At 38.6% G+C, this 23,782-nt stretch overlaps 2 protein-coding genes across 3 annotated transcripts in view; one reads left to right on the forward strand and one right to left on the reverse strand.

The window, feature by feature from the left end:
* Positions 1 to 23,782, reverse strand: part of VSTM5 (V-set and transmembrane domain containing 5) — an 83,090-nt gene that overhangs the window by 16,237 nt on the left and 43,071 nt on the right. The window contains exon 7 of one of the 2 annotated variants that reach the window (XR_014231122.1): positions 3,723 to 5,827. The exons of the other annotated variant lie outside the window; for it this stretch is intronic. The gene's annotated coding sequence lies outside the window, so the exon portion shown is untranslated. Of the gene's footprint in view, positions 1 to 3,722; positions 5,828 to 23,782 lie in introns of those variants that run through there. 2 annotated transcript variants of the gene reach the window in all.
* Positions 769 to 23,588, forward strand: MED17 (mediator complex subunit 17). Its single transcript, XM_082339936.1, has 12 exons — positions 769 to 3,716; positions 6,125 to 6,291; positions 7,027 to 7,246; positions 9,035 to 9,171; positions 9,262 to 9,346; positions 9,693 to 9,845; positions 11,594 to 11,724; positions 12,587 to 12,771; positions 15,689 to 15,826; positions 19,328 to 19,445; positions 21,231 to 21,390; positions 22,939 to 23,588. The coding sequence occupies exons 1-12, from the start codon at positions 3,467 to 3,469 to the stop codon at positions 23,148 to 23,150; spliced, it is 1,956 nt and encodes a 651-aa protein (XP_082196062.1). The 5' UTR covers positions 769 to 3,466; the 3' UTR covers positions 23,151 to 23,588.

The following is a 23,782-nucleotide window of genomic DNA, read 5'->3' on the forward strand; positions in this document are numbered from 1 at the left end:
ACCCTGTAAGGTACTGTACATTAGAGGACACTTCATATCACAAACACAAAAATAAATTTACTAAAGAACACATGAATTTCTGGTACTGGCCAAGATGGAATAAGCCCACAACAGGCTATTTCTTCCACAATTCCAAAATACAAAATTTTGGATAAAATACAAAAAGCAACTCCCAGAACACTGTTGAAAATTAAACCATTTTGACTGAATGGTTGAAGAGGGAAGTCAAAACTTGAAGAATGAATAATACTGATGATGAGTTTCCTGATTTTTCTTTCCTCTTTTATCCAAGGCAGTCTGGGTCACAGAACTACGCAATGGGCATGGACAGCAAAAACTCCGAAGAGACAGTTCTTTTTGGCCCGAGAACCAGGAAAGGGAGCCTCAGCAGGCCACAGTGTGAAAGTCTCCATTTTTTTCTTGTTTCTTTTTTATCTCTTGGCTCTGCCCGGAGGCTAGTCCCAGTGCAGTCAGAGCTGCACTGCTGTACCAGTGGTATCAGGGGAGCTGTTACCTAAAACACCAAGAGAAAAATGATTCCAGAGGAATCAGGAAATGGGTTTCTTATGGTCCCATTTTTCTCTCTCTTTTCTCTTGGTGCTTCCTCTGGAGGGTGGCCCCAGCTGTGAAGAACTACATTACAGTCTGGGGTGTAGGGCACTAAAAGTAAGAAAAACTGGTATTTGTGGCCAGAGGAAGCAGGGAAAGGGGTGATATTCACAGTATTCCCTTATTAGCCTATTAATGTCTGTAAGAATTTTGAATGTGTATCCCAAATTATCTTATACTCCGTTCTGTGTTTTGGACTTTTCCATTGTCCAACCTTTGAGTTCACTAATCCTTTTCTGTGCTGTGTCAAATCTCTTAGTAAACCCTGGGTTATTAATTGCAGCTAGTTTTTAGTCTAGAATGTATATATGATCTTTTTTTTTTTATAGATTGAAATTTTTCTGTTGAAACTCCCCATCTTTTCATCCATTTTGTCCATTTTCCGTTTTTTTTTGGCCATGCAGCATGCAGAACTTCCCTGACCAGGGATTGAACCCATGCCCCCTGCATTAGAAGCACGGGGTCTTAACCACTGGACCACCAGGGAAGTCCTCAATTTTTTTTTAACATACTAATCTGTTAAAGTCCTTGTCTTCCATCACCAATGTTTTGATCATTCATGAATACGTTCCTATTATTTGTTTTTGCTTATGTTTTATCAGTCACTCTTTCCTACCGCTTACTACTGCTAGGTGGTATCTTTCACCAGTGAGGATTTCCACCTTTCTTTTGTTAGGCAGATGAAGTGAGAGACTGATTAGCTCCTTGTAATCAGAGATGGAGCTGGGTTGGGGCTCGGTTGCATTTTAAATAAAACTCAGGCCACCTCTGCCTAGAGTCTGTTACTCTGTGTTACTTCTGGGATTTTAATTCAGAGCCTGGCAGATCTCTGCCTCCTCAATCCTGAAAGACGGTGTGGGGTTCAGTTCTTCCCTTTCGTAGATTTGAGCTCCATGAACACTCAAAATCTGACAAATATTTTTTATAGAACACTTTCCTCTAAGCAGGACTTAGGTAGGTATATACCTTATGTGTATCTTAGTCTGCAGACGACTTCACTGTTTTTTACACTTAGATCTTTACTCCATTTGGAATTTATTTTTATTTAGGATGTGAGATAAGGGAATGCAACTGGATTATTTTCCATATGTGACTAATGGTTGGCCCTGCTCCTCCCATTATCCACACCCCTTTCTATGTAACTCTGCAGTTTCTGCAACGGAAAAAGCTGAGTGTAACCCCTCTCCCACCCTTGACTTTTGGGTTTGGCCATGGGACTTGTGGATTTTAGACATGTAATGCAGGCAAGGCTTACATCTTGTACCTCTAGTATCTCCATGAGAAGGACATAGCCTGACCAGCCTGCTAGTACAAGAAGAATGAGAGACACATGGCACAGAGTCTTCTAAATGGCCTGTAGACCTATAACTTGAAGTAGAACCAACCAGCTGAGCCCAGCCTAGATCAGCTGACCCTCAGGTCAAGCCCAGCTGAGACAGCAGACGCCCCAGCCAAACTGTGTAAGTATGAGCACCTTATAAAGATTAAAGGAGAAATATGTTTAAAACACTTAGCACAGTGACTGGCACAAATAGAGCCCAAGATAAATATTAATCAAATTTTGAAATAAGGTATTAAAATCTTTTACAAACTTATGCATAAAAAGTACAGTAGTTCTCAAACATGACTGTCCAGCAGAATCTGTTGAGCTTGCCAACGTTGAGCTCCCTCCCTCGAAAATTCACACACACACCCCCCCCCCCCCGCAACAAACACCCCACATGTATTGTTTAGGTAGAGACTGACACCATGACAACCGTATTTTCCTAAATACCTTAGAAAAGGAGTTGGAAAACTTAAATATACCTTAGCACAAAACTTGGAGAGGCTCATGATAAATGATATACATAATTCCTTAAATTAAGTAGAGTTTTGTAACATAAAAGAATTCCTCTTCCCCTGTGGAATTACGACTGATGAAATACTTTCTCAGGGACTCAAAGACTCATCAGTGCTTCTTTTTTTTTAATATTTTTTCTGAATTTTATTTTTTTTATACAGCAGGTTCTTATTAGTTATCTATCTTATACATATTAGTGTATATATGTCAATCCCAATCTCCCAATTCATCCCACCACCCTCACGTCCACATCAGTTCTTCTTAATCTTATAAATATTATTTTAACTAAGGCATGAAAGAAATATGCGCATGTTACACGTCAGAGATAGTCACCGTCATGGAGTTTACCACTAACGGGAGTTTAGATAACAAACTAATTATGCAGTATAATTTTAAGTAGTGATAAGCACAATTCATTGTTTTCCTCAAACTACGCCCTTATTTTCTAACTCTTCAGACATGTTGTTTCTACCCCAGGTGTAAGCCCTCAAATCTCAGCATTCTCAGAGGGCCTCTCGTTGCTAGGATCCAGGGGCCCATTCATCTCCTTTTCCCTACCTCTTTTCGGTCGTCTTAATCCTTCTAGCCTCCATCACTTCCCAACAAGCAACACTTAAAACGGAGGTGGACACCAGGGACCCGCCTCCCCAAGCTCTCTGCTCCCGGATCCCACCCTCCCACCGCCAGCCACGCCTCTTACAGACCAGGACGCTTCTCCGGACGACGTAGTGGGATTCACCGGAAGCGCTCGTCCGGAAGTGTAGAGTTCCCGCGTCCGCCGGTTTCCTTCCGCGAGACTCCAACGCGGGGGGAGGCGGGGGAGCGCGAAGGGGCCTGCAGTGCATTCTGGGCAAGTCTCAGCGCTCTCGCCTTTGTTTCCGGCCCTAGAGCAGCGTTTGGTTTCCCAAAAGCTCCTCCGAGGCGCCGCGGTTCCCGGGTTCCCGGCTCCCCACAGAGGCGCACATACTTCCTCCCTCGGTTTTCGGCTGGCGCTGGGGTCCTGCCGACGCCGCCAGCATGTCTGGGGTGCGCGCTGTGCGGATCAGCATTGAGTCTGCCTGCGAGAAGCAGGTCCAGGAGGTGGGCCTGGATGGCACTGAGACGTACCTGCAGCCGCTGTCCATGTCACAGAATCTGGCGCGTCTGGCCCAGCGGATCGACTTCAGCCAGGGTTCGGGCTCAGAGGAGGAGGAGGCGGCGGGGGCAGATGGCGACGCGCAGGACTGGGCGGGCGCCGGGTCCAGCGCGGACCAGGACGACGAGGAAGGTAAGGCCCGGGTCTGTTGCTCGAGTCTGCTGGGCGGGTCTGGGGGTCCCGGTACCCGCCCAGGTAATGTCACTCTGCCTCTCCTGCGCCAGGTGAGATGCTGTGCGTGGAAGTACTTCGAACGTAGGTACGCGAAACATTAATTGTGCTCTTCGTCACCTGGACAATTTAGGGCACTGCTTGACTCTTAATACTCCTTATTCTTCTGCAGGTTTCCTTGAGTGGGAGCGCTTGAGGGACACTGTCACTGGTGAAGTGTTTACGTTTTTAATAGAGCGTCTGTAATGTGGCACACCCTGGTTAAGAGCCCTGTAGTTCACATCTCGGCTGTGACACGTATTAGCTATGTGACCTTGGACTAGTTACTTTGTTTCCCTGTGCAAGGTGGATGATTATAGTAACACCTACTGAAAGGAAATTTGTATTGACTTGAGTATGTGATAAGATCTAAGAGGTAGGCAGAGGCCAAATCATGTAGAGCCAGTAGGCCAGGATAAGCACTTGGTTTTTATTAGAAAGACAGCTGAAAGTTTGAAGGATTTTAAGTAGACAGATGATTTTGTTTACAAAAGATCACTCTGGATGCTATATAGTAAATGGATTATAAGGAAAATAAAACTAGTTAGGAGGGAATTATAGAAAAAGTATGTGTGGTTTTTGTATTCTTATTGTCAAGAATAAAAAACCATTAACAGTTCTTGATTTAGTTATGTGAAGAAACCCTGTGTAAATGGGAATTTAAAGATGGCATTTCAAGCCAGTCGTGTTAGGACAATTAGGGATCCGTTTGGGAATAAAAGGTAAATACTACCTCAGACCTCACACAGAAATATTTCCACAAGGATTGAAATGCAAGTGAAGAGAGTAAAACAAAATATTGGAAAGAAGTTATAATCATATAACTTCGGGATTAGGAGAGATCTTCTTAAGCAAGATAGGAAACACAGATGTTATAAAGGAAAAGATAGGTATAATAATAGGTATATTAATTACATAAAAATTTAAAATAATAATGGAAAAATATGCCATAAATAAAGTAAAAAGATAAATGACAGACTGGGAAAAGTATACGCAACGCATATGACACACAAGTGGTTGATACCCTTATGTTCAAAGAGTCCCTTGAAACTGAAAAGAAAAAGACAATTCATTGGAAAAATAGGCCAAAGATATAAACAGTTTGCTCACAGAGGAAAGACTTCAGATCTCACTAGTAGGGAGAAGCAAATGAAAATATCATTAAGATACTATTTCATGCATAAGATTAGTAGCAATTTAAAAAGATTGTTAATATCTCGTGTTGGAAATGTGAATTTTTAGAGCCTTTTTGGGTAACAGTTCAGCAGTTCAGTATGTATCAAAATCTTTAAATGTTCATCTCTTTTGTTTGTTTGCTTGTTTTTGTTTGTTTTTGACCACGCCTCGCGGCTTGTGGGATCTCAGTTCCCTGACCAGTGATTGAACCCGGGCCACGGTAGTGAAAGCCGGAATCCGAACCATTAGGCCACCAGGGAACTGCCAGTGTGTATCTCTTTTGAACCACTAATATCATGGCTAATGATTTAACCTACAGAAAAAGTTGACGTATACACAGATGTGTGTTCAAGATGTTTACCACTGCTAGCGTTGTTGCAACCGATCTCCATGTCCATTAAACAGAAATGAGTAGACTTACTGTACATCTGTGTTTCAGAATATCATACAGTGTTGAAAGAATGAAGTAGATCTGGAACTGTCTCTAGGACATATTAACTTGGTGGGGTGGCGGGGAGAAGCAAGCAATAGAAAACTGGGAGTATTTGTATGTAAATGCATAGAAGAACATTTGGACGGGTGTGCCCCAACTGTTAATGGTGACTGCCTGTCAGGAGGGGAGAGAATTAAGGGTGGGGAATAAAGGGAAACCTTCACTTTTTACTCTATAACTCTGTTGTTTGAACTCTGTACAATGAGCCTGTATTCATGAAATTTAATTTTTAAAAGTGATTAAGAGGTTGGAAGATGTGTTAATAGTGTTTACTATCTGAATGCTGCCATTATAGGTCATTTTTATTTTTGTACTTTTCTGTGTATTGGAAATTCTCCACAATGACTTGTTCAGGTTTTGAAAGCTGGAAGAAAAAAAGGTTATTAAGAAGGCTTGCATAAATTTTAAAAGTTGTTTGAAAGCCTATCATGTTGTAATGTTAGAGTTAACTTAGGAAATTAGATATCATACTTGTTTTGACATTGTAGGAATACTAACTTAAATGTTAACCAAGATTCAAGAAAGGGTGGAGAGAATGGGATAAAAGAGGGAACAATTTAAAATAGAATTCATTATTTCTTCTTTTAGTACTTTTAAACCTCTAAATGAGCTTTCTATAACTAATACCTGTGTATTTCTCTTTTTTTCTTTCTCTTTTTAGGGTTGGTGAAATTTCAACCTTCCCTTTGGCCTTGGGATTCAGTGAGGAACAATTTGAGAGGTGCCCTGACAGAGATGTGTGTTCTCTATGATGTTCTCAGTATTGTTAGGGATAAAAAATTTATGACTCTTGATCCCGTCTCTCAGGATGCACTTCCTCCAAAACAGGTATTTGTGGGATTTGATTGAATAATGGTGCCGTTTTCTTAAGTCCCAGGACCATCTTTTAGGCTGTGTGCCCATTGTTTCCTTTTCCTTAATGCAAAATTAAGTCCAGATGAAGATTTGAAGATTAACTCTCTTGAGTTCTCCAAAAACTCAAAATTCGGTTCTATGATATGATCAAAATATTGTGACATTTTTATGAAACTTTATTATTTTGACTCTTATGCAGCAGCCAGAAAACTTTTATTAAACTTGGCTTTTTGGAAGTATGTCTACATGAATTGGTAGTGATTGTGGATATTTATATATGTGTATATAATACATAGATTTTGATTTCTCATCAGTTTTCCAGTTATGGACTTTGAAGTATACTGAGTGCTTCGAAAGGGTGTACGTGTGGGTGGGGGGGAGAGTGGCATACATAGGAGAGGAATGGCAGTACAGAGAGTGGAACCTAACCTAGGCTGGGCCAGGCTGATGCAGTGTTAAGTTCTGATTTATAGTCCACTGTGGTGATTTGGTTTAACACAAATCTTTATTTGAGTTGACCAAAGAAATAGGTTACGGTTATTTTTAAAAAAAAAAAACATTATTATATGTGCTTTTCGCCCTTCTCCGTGCTTTTCTTTAATTTTTAAATTTTCCCTTGAGTAGGTACTTTATTGTTGAGAAAAGTATATCATTTTAAAATCATTTAAAAAATAATACAGAGCTACACTTTTGTATTGTTTTTGATAGAATCCTCAGACGTTGCAGTTGATATCTAAAAAGAAGTCACTTGCCGGAGCAGCACAAATCCTACTGAAGGGGGCAGAAAGACTGACTAAATCAGTCACTGAAAACCAAGAAAATAAGCTACAAAGAGACTTCAACTCTGAGCTTTTGAGACTGAGGCAACACTGGAAACTTAGAAAAGTTGGAGATAAAATTCTTGGAGATCTGAGCTACAGAAGTGCAGGTATAGATTATTGTTTAAAATATAGTTTTTCAAAAACTATAAACGGTAGGTTGTAATGTTACCTTTTTGGGTGGGAAGGGGGTGCCGCACCGCATGGCTTGCGGGATCTTAGTTCCCGGATCAGGGACTGAACCTGGGCCCTTGGCAGTGAAAGTGCCGAGTCCTAACCACTGGACTGCCAGGGAACTCCCACATATTCTTCTGTAATAATATTATTTCTCAGTTACATGTTACATTTTGAAGTTCTAATTTCTGTGCCCATAAGCCTGAAAAAGCTAAAATTACCCTTATCACAACCTATGTAAATACCTGTATAAATAGTTTATATTCAATTTGAAAACATTTTAGATACATTGAATTGAAAGTTCAGAGATAGGGTTTATGTGCTCATACACCCTGAACCATAACTGACATTTTAGTCAGAAATAAGGAGGTAGGGCTAGCGTCCTCAATCACAGGCTTACCAGTAACCCTCAAAAACCGGGCATAAATGGAGAAAAGAAACTTCTCTATTCTTCCTTATTCTATTTTTCTCCCTAAAGTCTGCTAAGCTGTTTTCATATCCTGGGTGAAGAGAAACAGTGGTGAAAACACTTCACCTTCCTTTTTCCATTCAGCCAAGGTTGCAACACTAACTTAAGGACTATACTTTGTTGAAGTATATCAGAGTTTAATATCTTGAATTCACATCTTTTTGGTATAAATTCTTTGTTGTTGAGCTATGATATATAATAGCAGGTTTTTCGAGGTAATTATGGTACTGTCTTTAAGCTGCTGAAGTATATTCAGAGGATACAGTAAAAGTTCATGAGTCACAGCTCAATGGGGTAAAAACTTTGAATGTCAAGGGATAAAAAAGCAAGGAGCCCTGGCTGTGATCACTGGGGTAACAATAGTAGAGTGATATTTTAAAAGTCAGAGCAAGCCATCATTATCCCAAAATTAAAGGAAGGTAAATTGAGGTAGTTAAGTACTGGAGGACCTACATGCCTTAGCGTTGATGTGAATTGGGAAAATCACAAAGATGAATTTGAGATGACAAAGACATTTTTACATTTTAATAGGTAGTCTATAGAAGCAGTGCTTTCTGGCTCTGGACATTGTAAGCTCTTCCCAACAAATAATTATGTGCAAGAACTTTACCTAATTTCTCTCTATGGGATAGTCACCTGTGTTATAAAAGGATTTGATTACATTCTGTTTTTAATTGCAAGAAAATCTTGAACATCTTCCCTTGTTATAAAACAGCAGTTACATTTATCTACCCACTCCTCCGGTAATTCAGCAGCCCAAAACAACTATCCCAAACTTATGCACTACATAAAAAGACAGCACATGAAAGTCTAGGAATTGGTTGAAAAAAGGGTGGTATATACACATTCCTTTTGTCCTTCTCTTACTGAATTCAGAACCCTTTAATTGCAACCTTATTACAGAGACTGAGCTCCAGAAGTTTTTAATCTCCAAAGTTTAAATTTATGGAAGTATTTTCTAGAATTATATTCATTTTGTCAAAACTCCATTTGAATAAAACAGTTTGGATGGCCTGTAGAGTTCATATTATTATGATACCATTAGACTAAGGCATGTTATTTTTTTAAGGTAAATAACTCTTTTCTCCTGCTTCCTTTTGTTTACCACGCCTCTCCCTTCCCCAAAACACACATTTTTCATAGGAACTTAATTTATGCTTCAGTGATGTGTATGTGAAATATTATACACTTAATAATTTGTGTTAAATTAACATGTTAACTGGTTTTGATTTTGCTATTTTTAATACGCCTTTAGGATCTCTGTTTCCCCATCATGGTACATTTGAAGTAATAAAGAATACAGATATTGATCTGGACAAGAAAATACCTGAAGATTACTGTCCCCTTGATGTCCAGATTCCTAGTGATTTAGAGGGCTCTGCATATATCAAGGTATTTGTCAAAGTATTCTTCAAGTAATTTCTTATTAATAGCCCAGAAGCTAATTTGCTAACATTTTTTCGTGTTATTATTGTCACATAGGTTTCAATTCAAAAACAGGCTCCAGACATCGGTGATCTTGGCACAGTTAACCTCTTCAAACGACCTTTGCCTAAATCCAAACCAGGTATAGTTATGTTCTATCCTCTAACTTCTGGTCTTATCTAAGCTTATATTTACAAATGAACTGAAGATAAACATAGATAGGAAAAATAGGTACTTAGGAATAAGAGCAATTGGAAATGTAAGTATTTATAATTTGTTAATTAACCATTAGTGAATAGCTGTACAATCTTTTTTTAAAGATTGAACTTATTTACCAGTTTTCTCTGTGTAAAAGAAGTAAAATGTTTTACGTGCCATAATGCACTGTTTTCTAAACTTTTGTCATATGTATCCAGATCATCATTTAAGCTAGTTAATACCTAATATTATTAGGTAATTAATATATACGTATGTCCCCTGTCTTTCAGGTTCCCCACATTGGCAGACGAAATTAGAAGCAGCACAAAATGTTCTCTTATGTAAAGAAATTTTTGCACAGCTCTCTCGGGAAGCTGTTCAAATTAAATCACAGATCCCTCACATTGTGGTGAAAAACCAGATTATCTCTCAGCCCTTTCCAAGTAAGTGCAGCCTACCCTTTTGAGATTTATAATTTGGACTTTGTGGTTTGGGGAACAGGACAAAGCGGGTAGCTATTTGGGTGTGCTGAAGGAACAGTAAGAGCAAAGAGGTAGTGTGCGGTCCGTAATAACAGCCAATGAAGTACGCAACACAGTCTACACTGCTGACTCTGTTCTGTGTCCTCAGGAGTGTCACTCCTGGGCTTTAAACAATATATGTTAAAGTTTGCCCTAGCAAGGCTGTTATTCAGTAACAATTGCTTTGAAGTGTTTATGCCAGCACCATTTGTGGAAGATTTCTCAGGGATCCTGTCTTATTGTCTAAATGAGATGTCAATTAGAAAATGCTTAGTTTTTTTTATTTTTTAATTTTAATTATTTATTTTTAAAATAATTAATTAATTTTTTTATTTGGTTGGTTGCACTGGGTCTTAGTTGCGGCTGGCGGGCTCCTTAGTTGCGGTTTGCCAGCTCCTTATTTGTGGCATGCGAACTCTTAGTTGCAGAATGCGTGTGGGATCTAGTTCCCTGACCAGGGATCGAACCCAGGCCCCTGGCATTGGGAGCGTGGAGTCTTTGCCACCAGGGAAGTCCCTATTTTTTATTTTTTTATTGAGGTATAGTTAATGTATAATATTATATAAGTTTCAGGTGTACAACATAGTGATTCACAATTTTTAAAGGTTATATTCCATTGATAGTTATTATAAAATATTGGCTGTATTCCCTGTGTTGTACAATATACCCTTGTAACGTACTTATTTTATACATAGTGGTTTGTACCTCTTAATACCCTGTCCCTACATTGCCCCTCCTGCCTCCTTCTCCCCACTAGTAACCACTAGGTTCTCTATATCTGTGTGTCTGTTTATTTTTCGTTATATTCACTAGTTTGTTTTATTTTTTAGATTCCATATATAAGTGATATACAGTATTTGTCTTTCTGTGACTAATTTCACTTAACATAATACTCTCAAAGTCCACCCATGTTGCAGAGGACAAAATTTCATTCTTTTTTTTTATGCCTTAAGTAGTATTCCATTGTATATATATACACCACATTTTCTTTATCCATTCATCTGTTGATGGACACTTACTTTGCTTCCATATCTCGACAGTGGTAAATAATGCTGCTGTGAACATTGGGGTGCATGTATGTTTTCCAATTAGTGTTTCTGTTTAGAAAATGCATAATTAAATATCCATAATATTCCTAAATTTGTGGAGATTGAATTTAAAATATTATTCAAAAGCAGTTAGACTTACCTAGAGATCAATTTGTAATTAGCTGCACTCGTTTTTTACATAAATTCTGAGCATCTTCTTAGATCTTGTCAAGGGAATAGCTTTTAGGAGTGAAAAATTTCATCCTGATTCTGATGGGAACAGGGAACGATATCTGTCTTCTAGTCAGTAAGACCAGATGTTAACTCTGTGTTTTGTTTCGTTTTTAATTTAAAATCTAGAAGAAATAAATTAACATATAGTTTCTGTTCACCTGTCTTTAGCCACAGCTCAAGGTCAGCAGCCACACTGTAGGTGAACAGAATTTGAATTGTTAAAATATATGGTAGTTTATTATATTCATGAGTAGTCATTTTGGTGTAAAAATGTTGATCACGAAAGCCTCCTCTTAAAGTTCAGAATGTATCTTTTGAGAATGGGCTGTGATTATACTTTATGAAAACAGTTTGTGCCTGTCCATATTATAGGTTATTTATATCTGTCCTACTTATTTTTATAAATAGGCTTGCAGTTATCTATTTCTTTGTGCCATTCTTCAAATGATAAGAAATCCCAAAAATCTGCTACTGAGAAGCAAAGTCCAGAGGACCATCTTTATGTCCTAGAGCATAATTTGCATCTACTGATTAGAGAGGTAATGAAGTAAATGTTTTTCCTTGCATTGTGGTAAGAGTATCCACAGCAGTGAATGTACACACACTGCCCTCTGCTGAGTCCTCATTATTCGTATAGCGATGACATTCACCAGCTGTGCTGTGAAAGATCCTTGCTATGGGCTCAGGGAATACAGAGATAATCAGAATACAGTCTCTGTCCCCAAGCATAGCTTCTAGTGGCAGAAATACACCACAAGTTTTATAGAGAGGTGTAAGAAATGCATGCTAGAGGGTATTCTGATTGGGTAATCAGGGAAAATATCTTGCCAGAGCCCGTGAAAAGGATTACTTGAGTTATTTCAGGATGTATTCTACTTACACGTCATCTAGAACTGTGTTTCCAGAGTGCTGGTTCACAGTTTAGGCTAATTTCAAAAGACTCCCCTGAAAATCTTTTAATAGAAGTACATATTCCAGCCTTCTCTGCCTCACCGCAAAATCTGGTTCAGTCATTTGTGGTGGTGCAAGAATCAGTATTTTTTTATGTTCCTCAGATGGTTCTGTTGTAGCCAGGTTTGGGAACCTCTAATCTAGGGTATGGTGGAATAATTATCTATTGATTTCATGTTTTCTGTCAGTGGGACTTATTAAAGAATATTTGTTTTTCTACTTTAAAACTTTTAAAATAAAAACAGCAGCTTGAGAGGGACCCTTCTCTTTACAAATTCACATTAAATGTGGCCTAGTAGATGTTAACATTTATCTGTGTGCCAAGACTGCCTTTATATGTGGTTCAGATCCATTGCTTTCATGTTTCCAAAATGTGAGCCATGTTTTGATCGAATATTGTGTAGTTAATATGTGGGTATTGGCTGTTTAAAACGGCTGTTCTTGTTACAGTTTCATAAACAGACCTTGAGTTCCATCATGATGCCGCATCCAGCAAGTGCACCTTTCGGCCACAAGAGAATGAGACTTTCGGGTCCTCAAGCTTTTGATAAAAATGAAATTAATTCAATACAGTCAAGTGAAGGGCTCCTGGAAAAAATAATTAAACAAGCAAAGCATATATTTCTGAGGAGTAGGTAAGGACAGAGTTACTATTTTTCTTTGAAACTGCAGTCCTTTTTCCTTTGTTAGTTATCTTTATTAGTTACATTATTTTTGGCATGCTTTAATTTTTTTTCCGGGGAGATGGAGGTGGCTATGGTAGAAGAGTTTCTGGTCGTAGATGGTCCTGTCAAGTTTGGGGAAGACTTAGTGCCATTGCCCATGTAACTTAATATATTGTTTCTGACACTGGCACTAATGTTTCCAAAGACGACTGACTAGGAACCTGCCGTGGGACACCAAACTTTCTTCAGTAACCCGTCCATGGGATGCTCTTCCTGAACTGATTTAAACCTTTTTTGAAGCTTTCCCTATTTTTTGGTTGTCACACATTTTAGGACTTTGGAAGGCACTTTCCTATATGTTGACTTATTTAATCCTTAGCTCTGGGGCAGATCATGTTAACCCATTTCTGCTGATGAGAAGATTGGGGTTTAGAGAAGTTGTGCAACATGCTGAAGGTTACACAGCTGAAAGGTTAGCAAAATCAGGATTTATGCCCACGTTTATGTAACCCCAAAGCTCATTTTCTTTCTTCCATACACATCATTTACAAAAAAAACTTGCATGATTGGACCTAAATGAATGTATCACTTCCAAATGCTAAAGGGTGCTCTTCTATTTTATTATTGGTGCTTAGTGAAGAGTTCTGTTTTTACTTCATTCATGATTGCACCTTGGTGGTACTCAACAGGCGTGGGCACACTGTTTTTGTGAATGACATTTTATTTTTGATTTTTGGTTTTTCCTGTTAATACAGTCATGGTTTTATTAGCATATTAGTCTTTGGTCTCAGAATGGAAACTTTTAGTAAAATGAATTAGGAAGACATGTTAGAGACAACAGCATGATACAATGAAAGGAGTAAGGAGTTCAGGGTAAAAGATGCGTTTAAGCCAGGGCTCAATGACTTGCTAAGTAACTTTGGGCAAGTTAGTTAATATCTGTGGCCCTCTATTTCTCTGTCAACTGGGGGTATAAGAGTCTGGTCTTAGGATCAAATTGAATAATGTATACAGAAGTTCCTTATAAACAGTAAGAATATTATATGTTAGATTATTGTTACTTTCCATTTGTACATTTCAAGTATAAAAGCTATTAATTTGAGTATATTGTTAATCTTGCAAATTTCTGATTAACCATAAAGTTAAATATTCCCTGAAATAAATGAAGGGCATGGAAAAAGTTATCTTTAGAACACTTATAAATTTCTGAATAGTAGTTATAATCTTGGAAGCAGCAAAGTTTTAAAAATATTCCCTTTTCTCCCCTTAGATATAGAAATAATATTCCAGATGTATCAACCCATCTGTATAATTCCATACAATTAACATGTTCTTATATTTTTACATACATTTGAGCCTTGAGCAACGCGGGGGTTAGGGGTGCCACCCTCTCTGTACAGTTAAAAGTCCAAGTATAACTTGCGGTCGGCCACCAAATAGGCAATTCCTCCTTTTCCCAGGTTTTGCATTCGTGGATTCAGCCAACCAAAGATTGTGCATTATTGTAATGATTATTTAGTGAAAAAAATTCTCTTATAAGTGGACAGGTGCATTTCAAACCCATTGTTCATGGGTCAACAGTATATGTGTCAGGGCATGTGTATCTTTTTTATTTTTTAATAAATCTGGTATCATAAAGTTTTATACCCTGTCTTCAGAGGTATTTTAATAGCTATGTAATAGCCCATTGTTTGACTAATCCATGATTTCTTTTAACAATTCTCAATTGCTAGATACTTTTTTATTCCCAGTTTGTTGATAGATATAATACTGAGATCAAAACTCTCACATACGTATTTATCTGCTGTAAAAATTTTTGAAGCACTGCCAGGGAAACAAATCACAGAAAAAGAAGGTAAAGTTAAAAATGGATTGAAAGAAACCAGTACTAGAGCAGAAGCAGGATAAAAGAGCAAAGCCCAAGCCTGTTGAGATAAAAACCCCTTGTCCTCAGTGGCTATTCTCATTTCTTCCATTTCCTCCTGGCTTTTCCTTCTCTTTCCAGTCAAGTGCTAGAATCAAATTTTAGAAACTGAGGATCTCAGTAATTTGGTTAACTTACATAATTTATGCTTTGGTTGTAGGCAGTGGCTTTTCATTAGTGTGTATAAAATATAAAGGAAAGATTATTGGCTCTTGAGTTAGACTTCCAGGTTTTGTGCCCCAAACAGTTACAAACTTTGGGCAAGTTACTAAACATTGCTAAACTGCTTTTGTTCCTTCTGAAAAATGGAGGTAATAATAGTAGTGTCTACTATTGTTAGTAAGGTTAAAATAATTCATGAAACCACGTGTTATAGTAGTTGGTACATAATTATCACTGATGGATCTTATTTTTCATTTATACTTACCATATTTATCTTTTATCACTTGATGGGTCTTATTTTTCATTTATGCTTACCATATTTATCTTTCTTGGAGTATAGGTTTTAATTGTGCAATAAGTCTCTCTAGGTTCTCTTGAAAATGATTATAATTCCATGACAGTAATGGAATTATAATTCCAGGTGTGAGTATGTCCCAAGTCACTTGTTACCAGGGATCAAGTACTGATATTTATGAGTAATTTATATTCTTTACAGAGCTGAGGTTAGTACCCTGGAAGTATCCTTCTCACTTGTGTTCTGGTAAGATTTTCTGAGTGGCAGAAAACAAATGGAGTTAAAAGGAAATCAACGTGGCATGAGACTGTGCCGTGATGTGAAACTGAGAACCAGCACGTCAGAGCTACATCTGACCTTTCTTTAAAATCTTTGCTTTTCAAATGATGGTATTTTCAAAAAGTAGTCATCTGGTTTTCAAATAACCGTAAAACTGATAAGTGATTTATCATCTTATTATTTTATGTGGTAACTTTATAAAAATTTTAACTTATTTTCTTTAAAAGAACTGCTGCAACCATTGACAGCTTAGCAAGTCGCATTGAAGATCCTCAGATACAGGCTCATTGGTCAAATATTAATGATGTTTATGAATCTAGTGTGAAAGTCTTAATCACGTCACAAGGCTATGAACAAATATGCAAGTAAGTATCAAAAAGAAGTTGTTTAATATGTTAAGTTCCTTTTTATGTATTGATGTTTGCTGAGTGATTACATCAAGATTTTGGTTTTTATTTGCTAGGGTGGCATAACATTCCAGTAAATTATGTCAGCTGTAGAGTGTTTTTAAGAATGAAAGGTAAGGACTTCCCTAGCGGTCCAGTGGTTAAGAGTCCGCGCTTCCATTGCAGGGGGCATTGATTCTATCCCTGGTTGGGGAACTAAGATCCCACGTGCCACGTGGTGCGGCCAAAATATACAGAAAAAAAAAAACAAACCAAAAAAAACCAGAGGTAAGAATGTCTAAAATAGTCTCTATTAGGTAAATGTCACATATTTGAGCTGTGGTAAAGAAGGAACCCCAGCACTGAGCGGAAAGCTGCCATGCTTCCTCAGACTCCGATCCGCTTCAGTTCTTGCCTAGAGGCTGTGGCCAGTCTGGGGTATTTGAGGTGAGGAGGCTGTTTATATTAGAGCCTGTCCTTTCCATAGTGAGCCTAAAACAACCCCTGTGTCTAATCCAGTTCATGATTATGCCCTTAATGACTTTTGTCCCCAGCATTCCTGGAGGGGCAGTCTACTTGATTTATATTCATAAATCACAAGTTAATATACAGATAGTAGATTGGTGGTTGCATTGGTGGGGAGTTGGTGAAGGTGGTCAAAAGGTACAAAATTCCAGTTATAAGGTAAATAAATTCTGGGGAAGTAATGTACAGCATGGAACCTATAGTTAATAATACTCTATTGTATATTTGAAAGTTGATAAAAAAGTAATCTTAAAAGTTCTAATCACAAGAAAAAGAAAATGGGTAACTATGTGAGGAGATGGATGCTAAAAAAACTTACGGTGGTGATCATTTTGCCATATATACAAATATCAAACAATTATGTTGTACACCTTAAACAGATACAATGACATTGTCAATTATATTGCAGTAAAACTGTGGGCAGTGGGGAGGAACACGTTAATATAGTTAGCTGGTGGCCATGAAAGACATTTTGGGCTTCAGTCTTAGCCTCTTTGAAAATTAACAGCTAGAAAGATGGAGCTGAGTCCCCTCCTCCAGGTCAGTCTGAGAGAGTGAGTATGTTTATCAGGGTCTGTATGTTTTATTTTTCAAGCTTTAGTTGCTTTATTTCAGGCAGATGTAACTAGCCACAGTGGTCTCTCAGTGAGCAAAACACAACTGGAAACGAAATCACCACCCTCAGGAGTAGGGGAATATAATAATATATAATATAATAATAACACTATATTTTAATAGGGATGTTTTAATTCACTGTTTTTTAAAAATGAAAAATAGTAGACGAACATGATTTAAAGATCAAATATAGAAGGTAAAAGAGTATACAATGCAAAGGAAATCAGTCTTGAAACTTCTCGGAAAAGGTTGGTGGAGTGGATCGTGGCTTTCTTCCCCCTCTACCTAAAGAAATAATGAAATAATTGGGGTGGCTCGGGGGTGTGGTGGGAGAGGAAGTGTTGAATATATGAAACAAAGTTAGTGTACGTTTTTAACTGTTAAGGCTAGGTGACGGGGTCATCGGCTTTCATTATACTATACTTTACTTTTGTGTGTGTCTAAAATTTTCCATAATAAAAACTTAGAGAGTGAGCACAAAGGAGAGGAAAAGAAAAAATTGATCAGCATTGAATTATTTACATCTAGAACTAAGACCAAACAACTGTGGGATTATGGTTATAGAATCCAGTGTAAATGTTCTAAACTTCTGTGAGGAAAGGTTTGTGATAATGTAGCCTTGACAGAATCAGGACAGGAGAGGAAGTAGAAGGAAGTGTAGAATGCCCTTTTCCCCATCTTCTATAGCTGGTGGGGTTGTCATATGCTATTTAAAATTGAAAGTAGGGCTTCCCTAGTGGTGCAGTGGTTGAGAATCTGCCTGCCAACGCAGGAGACACGGGTTCGAGCCCTGGTCTGGGAAGATCCCACATGCCGCGGAGCAGCTGGGCCCGTGAGCCACAATTACTGAGCTTGCGCGTCCTGAGCCTGTGCTCCCAATAAGAGAGGCCGCGATAGTGAGAGGCCCGCACACCGCAATGAAGAGTGGCCCCCGCTTGCCACAACTAGAGAAAGCCCTCGCACAGAAACAAAGACCCAACACAGCCATAATTAATTAATTAATTAATTAATTTAAAAAAATTAAAATTGAAAGTAATTCTCTTTTTAGAACTCCCCAACTTTCTATTGTTGAACATTTTAGTTGGACGCCAGCAAAATAATTTATCCTATAGATATGCTTACACATGTACAAACTCCTCCAAGTGTAACTGCTGTGTCAAAAGATAAGGACATTTAAAATTTTGATTAATGTTACCAATTTGCTTTTCAAAGTGGTTACAAATTCCTCTTTCCTCACACCTTTGTTTAAAAAAGGAGAATTTAAAAATTTCATTAGATTTATAAGTCTTTTCCTTTAAGCCTTCTGAATTTTGTGTTTTTTCTTGGAAAGAAATATGTAAACTTCATCAAAATTACAATTTTATATAGATAGTTGCCAAAATGCTTTATTCTTAAATATTTGCTGTAAAACAAAGTTAGGAAAAAAGAGGTACTATCAGATGTGGAAAGATATAATGCTATTTTTTTCCACATTTGTTCATCTAGATTATTTGATTTGGAGAGTTGTGTTTCATGTACATGTCATATGCTAAAAATTTATAAATTAGTTTGGAAGAGTTTTGTGATCTGCGTATATATTCATCGGCTATTTTATGAGTTTCTTTGTTTGACCTAAGCCTAGTTAATAGAGCGTACGTATTTTGACTTGTTTGCTGATTATTTCAGGAGGGTGAAGTTAACAAACCCTATTCCTTTCTGTATGAGAATTTGACCTTTGGTTAACTCTCGCTCTAGTCTTCTAGTAACTTGATAAGGAAAGATGCCATGTTTGTCACTAGGCAACACTGCTTATGGCAAAAATGATCCCAAATTGGTAAAATGGTTCTGGACTGGGAGAAATTATAAATCCCTGATGGGGACGGCTTTGGATTTCCCGGGATGGCGTGACTTCTAACAGTGGGCAGTGTCTCTGGTGGGCACCCTGGAAACCATGCCTGTGGAGCTGTTAAGGGTGCGTGGCTCCTGTGAGGACCCAGGTTGTTAAGTCAGGGCAGGTCCCACGTATTCTCAACGCGGCTCTCATTTCATTGCAGCAGAGGTGTATTGCTGCAGTGTTGACAGCTGAAAGGCCTGCCGCGGAAGAGGAGCAAGTGCTGTTGGCCTGCTGGCAAGCCGCGCTTCCCCCGCTGTATCCTTCTGAGTAGACTGCTGCTCAGTGGCCTACAGTAGTTCAGAGAGAGTCTGATGGTTTCCGCGGAACCTAAGAAAACTCTCCCCCGTGGGTGTTGGTGTAGGTTATCAAAACTGTCTGTTACATTCTTTTTCTTTGATGTTAAGGTTTTTGGCGTTGTATAAGGTAATTTTCAACGTTTCTGATTTTTAGTATGTGTGTCTATAAAGGTCCATTCAGCTGCAATTGAATATTGGAGTTGAGCAGATCCGAGTCGTACACAGAGATGGAAGGGTAATTACTCTGTCTCATCAGGAGCAGGAGCTGCAGGATTTCCTTCTGTCTCAGGTAACAGTTGCACACTACAGGTCCACTCATAATTATTGAAAGAACAAAGTGGGTAAGAAGTAAAATTATTTTTAAAAAGCCATTTTTCCCTGCCACCTAATTTCTAGTGCACATTTTACAACCTACGGGCTAATTAAAGTGTTGACAAACTCTCCTAGATTTGTTTCTACTCTTAGTTTGTATTTAAGATGCAGGACCAGTTCTGAGACTATCAGACTTTTTTCATTTCTCACGTTAGCCAAGATATACAACCCCTCCAGGACCACATGAAAGTTTAGAATTACTAACCCAAGAAAACCAGAGAAAGGGAGATCAGATACAAAGCTACAGTGTCCATTCTCCATTATGATAAATGGAATGCCTTCCTCTTGAGCCCTAAGAAAGAGTTCCTCTTATTAAGGGACAGTATGGAGAGTGCTGTCACAAACCTTCTTTGTGACACTGGACAAATTTCTGGACCTTTCTATCTTCGTCTGTAAAGTAAGAACAGTATTTTTCCTACCTTCTTCATGGAGTTGTGATGACCCATTGAAATATGAGGTATGGGAGAAGGGGTAGGTTTTGAAATGCTAATGAATCTTTCACATAAAACACGTATTTATGTTTCACATAAAATTTTTTGAAAATACTGACACTCTCCATCCTAGAAGCAATAATCTTTTTTTTTTTTTTTTTTTTTTAATTTATTTATTTATTTATTTAATTTTTTGGGGTTATGTTGGGTCTTCGTTTCTGTGCGAGGGCTTTCTCTAGTTGTGGCGAGCGGGGGCCACTCTTCATCGCGGTGCGCGGGCCTCTCACTATCGCGGCCTCTCTTGTTGCGGAGCACAGGCTCCAGACGCGCAGGCTCAGTAATTGCGGCTCACGGGCCCAGTTGCTCCGCGGCACGTGGGATCCTCCCAGACCAGGGCTCGAACCCATGTCCCCTGCATTGGCAGGCAGACTCTCAACCACTGCGCCACCAGGGAAGCCCGAAGCAATAATCTTTTATACTGACTTGCTTATGTGGTACCAAGGAAATAAAATGCATTTGTGAGGTATGGCAGCTCTTGGTTGATTGCACCTAAAATGGCTTTGGTCGGCTTACGCATACATGCAGAAACATATTGAAAGCCTATTGGATAGCTTCCAGAATTGATGAGAAGTCTAGAGAATAAGACTTGCGAATGGATCAGAGTCAAAGGAAGCTAGATAGAACCACAGCCAGGGCAATGCCACTACTGTTGCCATCCCAGCACTACTGCCTTCATCGCTGGGACAGAATGCACTCTGAATTGCCCCGTGTATCAGTCGGGTCTTAACCGGAAATAAGTGGCACATTCAGGATAATTTCAGGAGTGTCGGTTTACTAAGGACCTAGTTATAAAAGCTGGTAGTGTAACCATATGGATCAGCCTCCCAGGACAGAGTAGGGTGGAGAGGGGACTTGAGGGGGTTAATGGAAGATACTCAGCTACACACCCTGCTACTACTTAGATGTTGCTTCATAATCAGTGATCCAGGTGGGAGGTTTCACTTGGCCAAGCTCAGGTTGTATGCCTGTCTTCCAGCTGCCAGTGGACAGGAAAGCGAGTATCAGGCTGTTGTAGCTTCTGCAGTAGAAGGTGGGGTGCTGTTCGCTTCCCTCAGTGGTCACACAGAGGAGGATTCCTCAAACATAAGATAGGGTTCCTGTGCTAGGCACTGAAAACCCCAACAGAAGTTTATTTTACAGTCACGATGTCAAGTCACTGCAAAGTAAATACCCATGCTGATTGTCAATGAAGTTTCCTTTTTCATTCACAGATGTCACAGCATCAGGTGCATGCAGTTCAGCAGCTAGCCAAGGTTATGGGCTGGCAGGTCCTGAGCTTCAGTAATCACGTGGGACTTGGGCCCATAGAGAGCATTGGCAATGCCTCTGCCATAACAGTGGCCTCCCCGAATGGTGACTATGCTATTTCAGGTACTTTCTGCTTCTCTGAATGTGAAGAGACCTTTGGGAGTTTGGCCTTAACATTTAGCTTTTTTTTTTTTTTTTTTAATAAAGAACGGTAACTTTTTTTTTTAAATAAATTAATTAATTAATTAATTATTTTTGGCTGTGTTGGGTCTTCGTTTCTGTGCGAGGGCTTTCTCTAGTTGTGGCAAGTGGGGACCACTCTTCATCGCGGTGCGCGGGCCTCTCACTATCGCAGCCTCTCTTGTTGCGGAGCACAGGCTCCAGACGCGCAGGCTCAGTAGTTGTGGCTCACGGGCCCAGTTGCTCCGCGGCACGTGGGATCTTCCCAGACCAGGGCCCGAACCCGTGTCCCCTGCATTGGCAGGCGGATTCTCAACCACTGCGCCACCAGGGAAGCCCCAACATTTAGCTTTAATAGTTACTATACTTAATAGTAATTTATCTCTGCAGTAGGTGAGTTCATGCAGTAATTATACTGAGCATTTATCTCATCATAGCTGTTATTCAGAGCAACAGGTTATTACTTCTCTTTCTAGTAGTTATAAAAAATGTCTTGCTTGGCAACACATTTTCCTAAGAGATTATCTGAAAAATGCCATCAGCATTGTTGCTCCTGCAGTTCAAAACTTTTAATGGATAAATGCTTTTCAAAAATACACTGCTGGGGAGTTCCCTGGCAGTCCAGTGGTTAGGACTCGGTGCTTTCACTGCCATGGACCCAGGTTCAATCCATGGTCAGGGAACTAAGATCCCACAAGCCACATGGCCAAATAGATAGATAGATAGATAGATAGATAGATAGATAGATAAAATATGTATACTGCTGCAAATATGCAAGAATAATATTTGATCCTAAAGATGGTCAAGGGATGGAACAGAGAGGTGTTTTATGAAGCACCTACTATGAGTGGGGCACTTTGATAGGCATGTATACATACTGTCTAGTTGAAAATTATATATGGTTTTAGTGGGATCTTAGTTCTAATACCTGCTCCAAATATTTGAAAGAGTGGATAATTAGAAATTCTTCCACACAGGATCAGAGCTTGTGAATCTGCAGGCTTGATCATTGCTAGGCCCTTATTGATAATTTCTTTTCTTCTTTCCTGGGTTATAAAGCCTCATTAAAACCTAAAGTTCATATTTGGAATAATCTTTCCTCCATCCTTTCCAGTTCTGATTTTGAACATTTGAGTTTATCACATAGTAGGTATATATTAACCAAGTCATTGAATGATTGGGTTGTCAAGTATTTTAGAAAAAAATAATATGTTCTGAAAATGTATAGGACATTTGACTTTCCTAAACCAACATTCATCTTGCCACATTTTTATAGTACAAATGGTAATTCATGAATATTTATACCAGCCTAGTATCTATAAATTAGTAAATTTTATTTTAGCATATTGAACCTGAAAAGCACTTTTAAATGAGAACTTTCAAGTTGATAGACAAACAAGGTTTTTATACTCATGGAAAATGAAGTTGTGTGATCTTTATTGTCTCTAGCTTGGAAAATGAGCATATTGAATTTTTGGTTTTGTTCCACAGTTCGTAATGGCCCTGAAAGTGGCAGCAAGATTATGGTTCAATTTCCCCGTAACCAGTGTAAAGACCTTCCAAAAAGTGATGTTTTACAAGATAGCAAATGGAATCATCTTCGTGGACCCTTCAAAGAAGTTCAGTGGAATAAAATGGAAGGCCGGAACTTTGTTTACAAAATGGAGCTGCTTATGTCTGCACTTAGCCCTTGTCTACTATGATTTTCTTCCAGGGCAGTTTCTAGATATTTTTTTCCAGAGAAGTTTCCAGAAACTTTGAGAAATGTTTGCAGATCAACTATAAGCACGAGGAAGAGGAATCTTCCAAAGGAGTATTGTTTTCAAAAAGTCATAATTAGCAAATGTTTACCTAGCATTTTGAAAACTTTCACTTTATAAGTGACAACTGCTTTGAAATACAAAAGTTTATGTACAGTTATAGGGTATACAAGTATGGAGAGATGTAAATACTTTTTTTTTTAATGCAGTTAACTTGAACTGTTACTAACTTATGGATTTGAATTTGCTTTTTAAAATATTCCTTTGATGTTGACATCAAATAAAGCATATGGTTAAAAATTCCAAACACTCTGAACTCAACCTCATTGAATTGTCTTTAATTGACTTGTCTCATTCCACTGTTTGTTATTGCTTAAGAATATTTAAACACTCTTAAGACTCAGCTTTCATACAGAAATTCCCTCCAGTTGAGAGAAGCAGATCCTTTCCCTGAAGTGCAACAAAGTACTCTCCAGCCAAAGGAGCCTGTTCTCCACTCCATACCAGAGCTATTAAAGCGAGCTCTTGTATTAGTGGATAAAGTACCTCTTCCTCTGATTGTCTTTGTTATGCAT

Source organism: Balaenoptera borealis (assembly GCF_965194805.1).
Source record: "Balaenoptera borealis genome assembly, chromosome: 11".
NCBI classification, from domain to species: domain Eukaryota; kingdom Metazoa; phylum Chordata; class Mammalia; order Artiodactyla; family Balaenopteridae; genus Balaenoptera; species Balaenoptera borealis.

Bases quoted from the DNA above. Each gene is read 5' to 3' on its own strand.
- MED17 (XM_082339936.1), top strand. From the start codon at position 3,467: ATGTCTGGGGTGCGCGCTGTGCGGATCAGCATTGAGTCTGCCTGCGAG. The intron at 6,292-7,026 runs GTATTTGTGGGA...TGTTTTTGATAG, and splicing joins ATGCACTTCCTCCAAAACAG to AATCCTCAGACGTTGCAGTT. The intron at 9,172-9,261 runs GTATTTGTCAAA...ATTGTCACATAG, and splicing joins AGGGCTCTGCATATATCAAG to GTTTCAATTCAAAAACAGGC.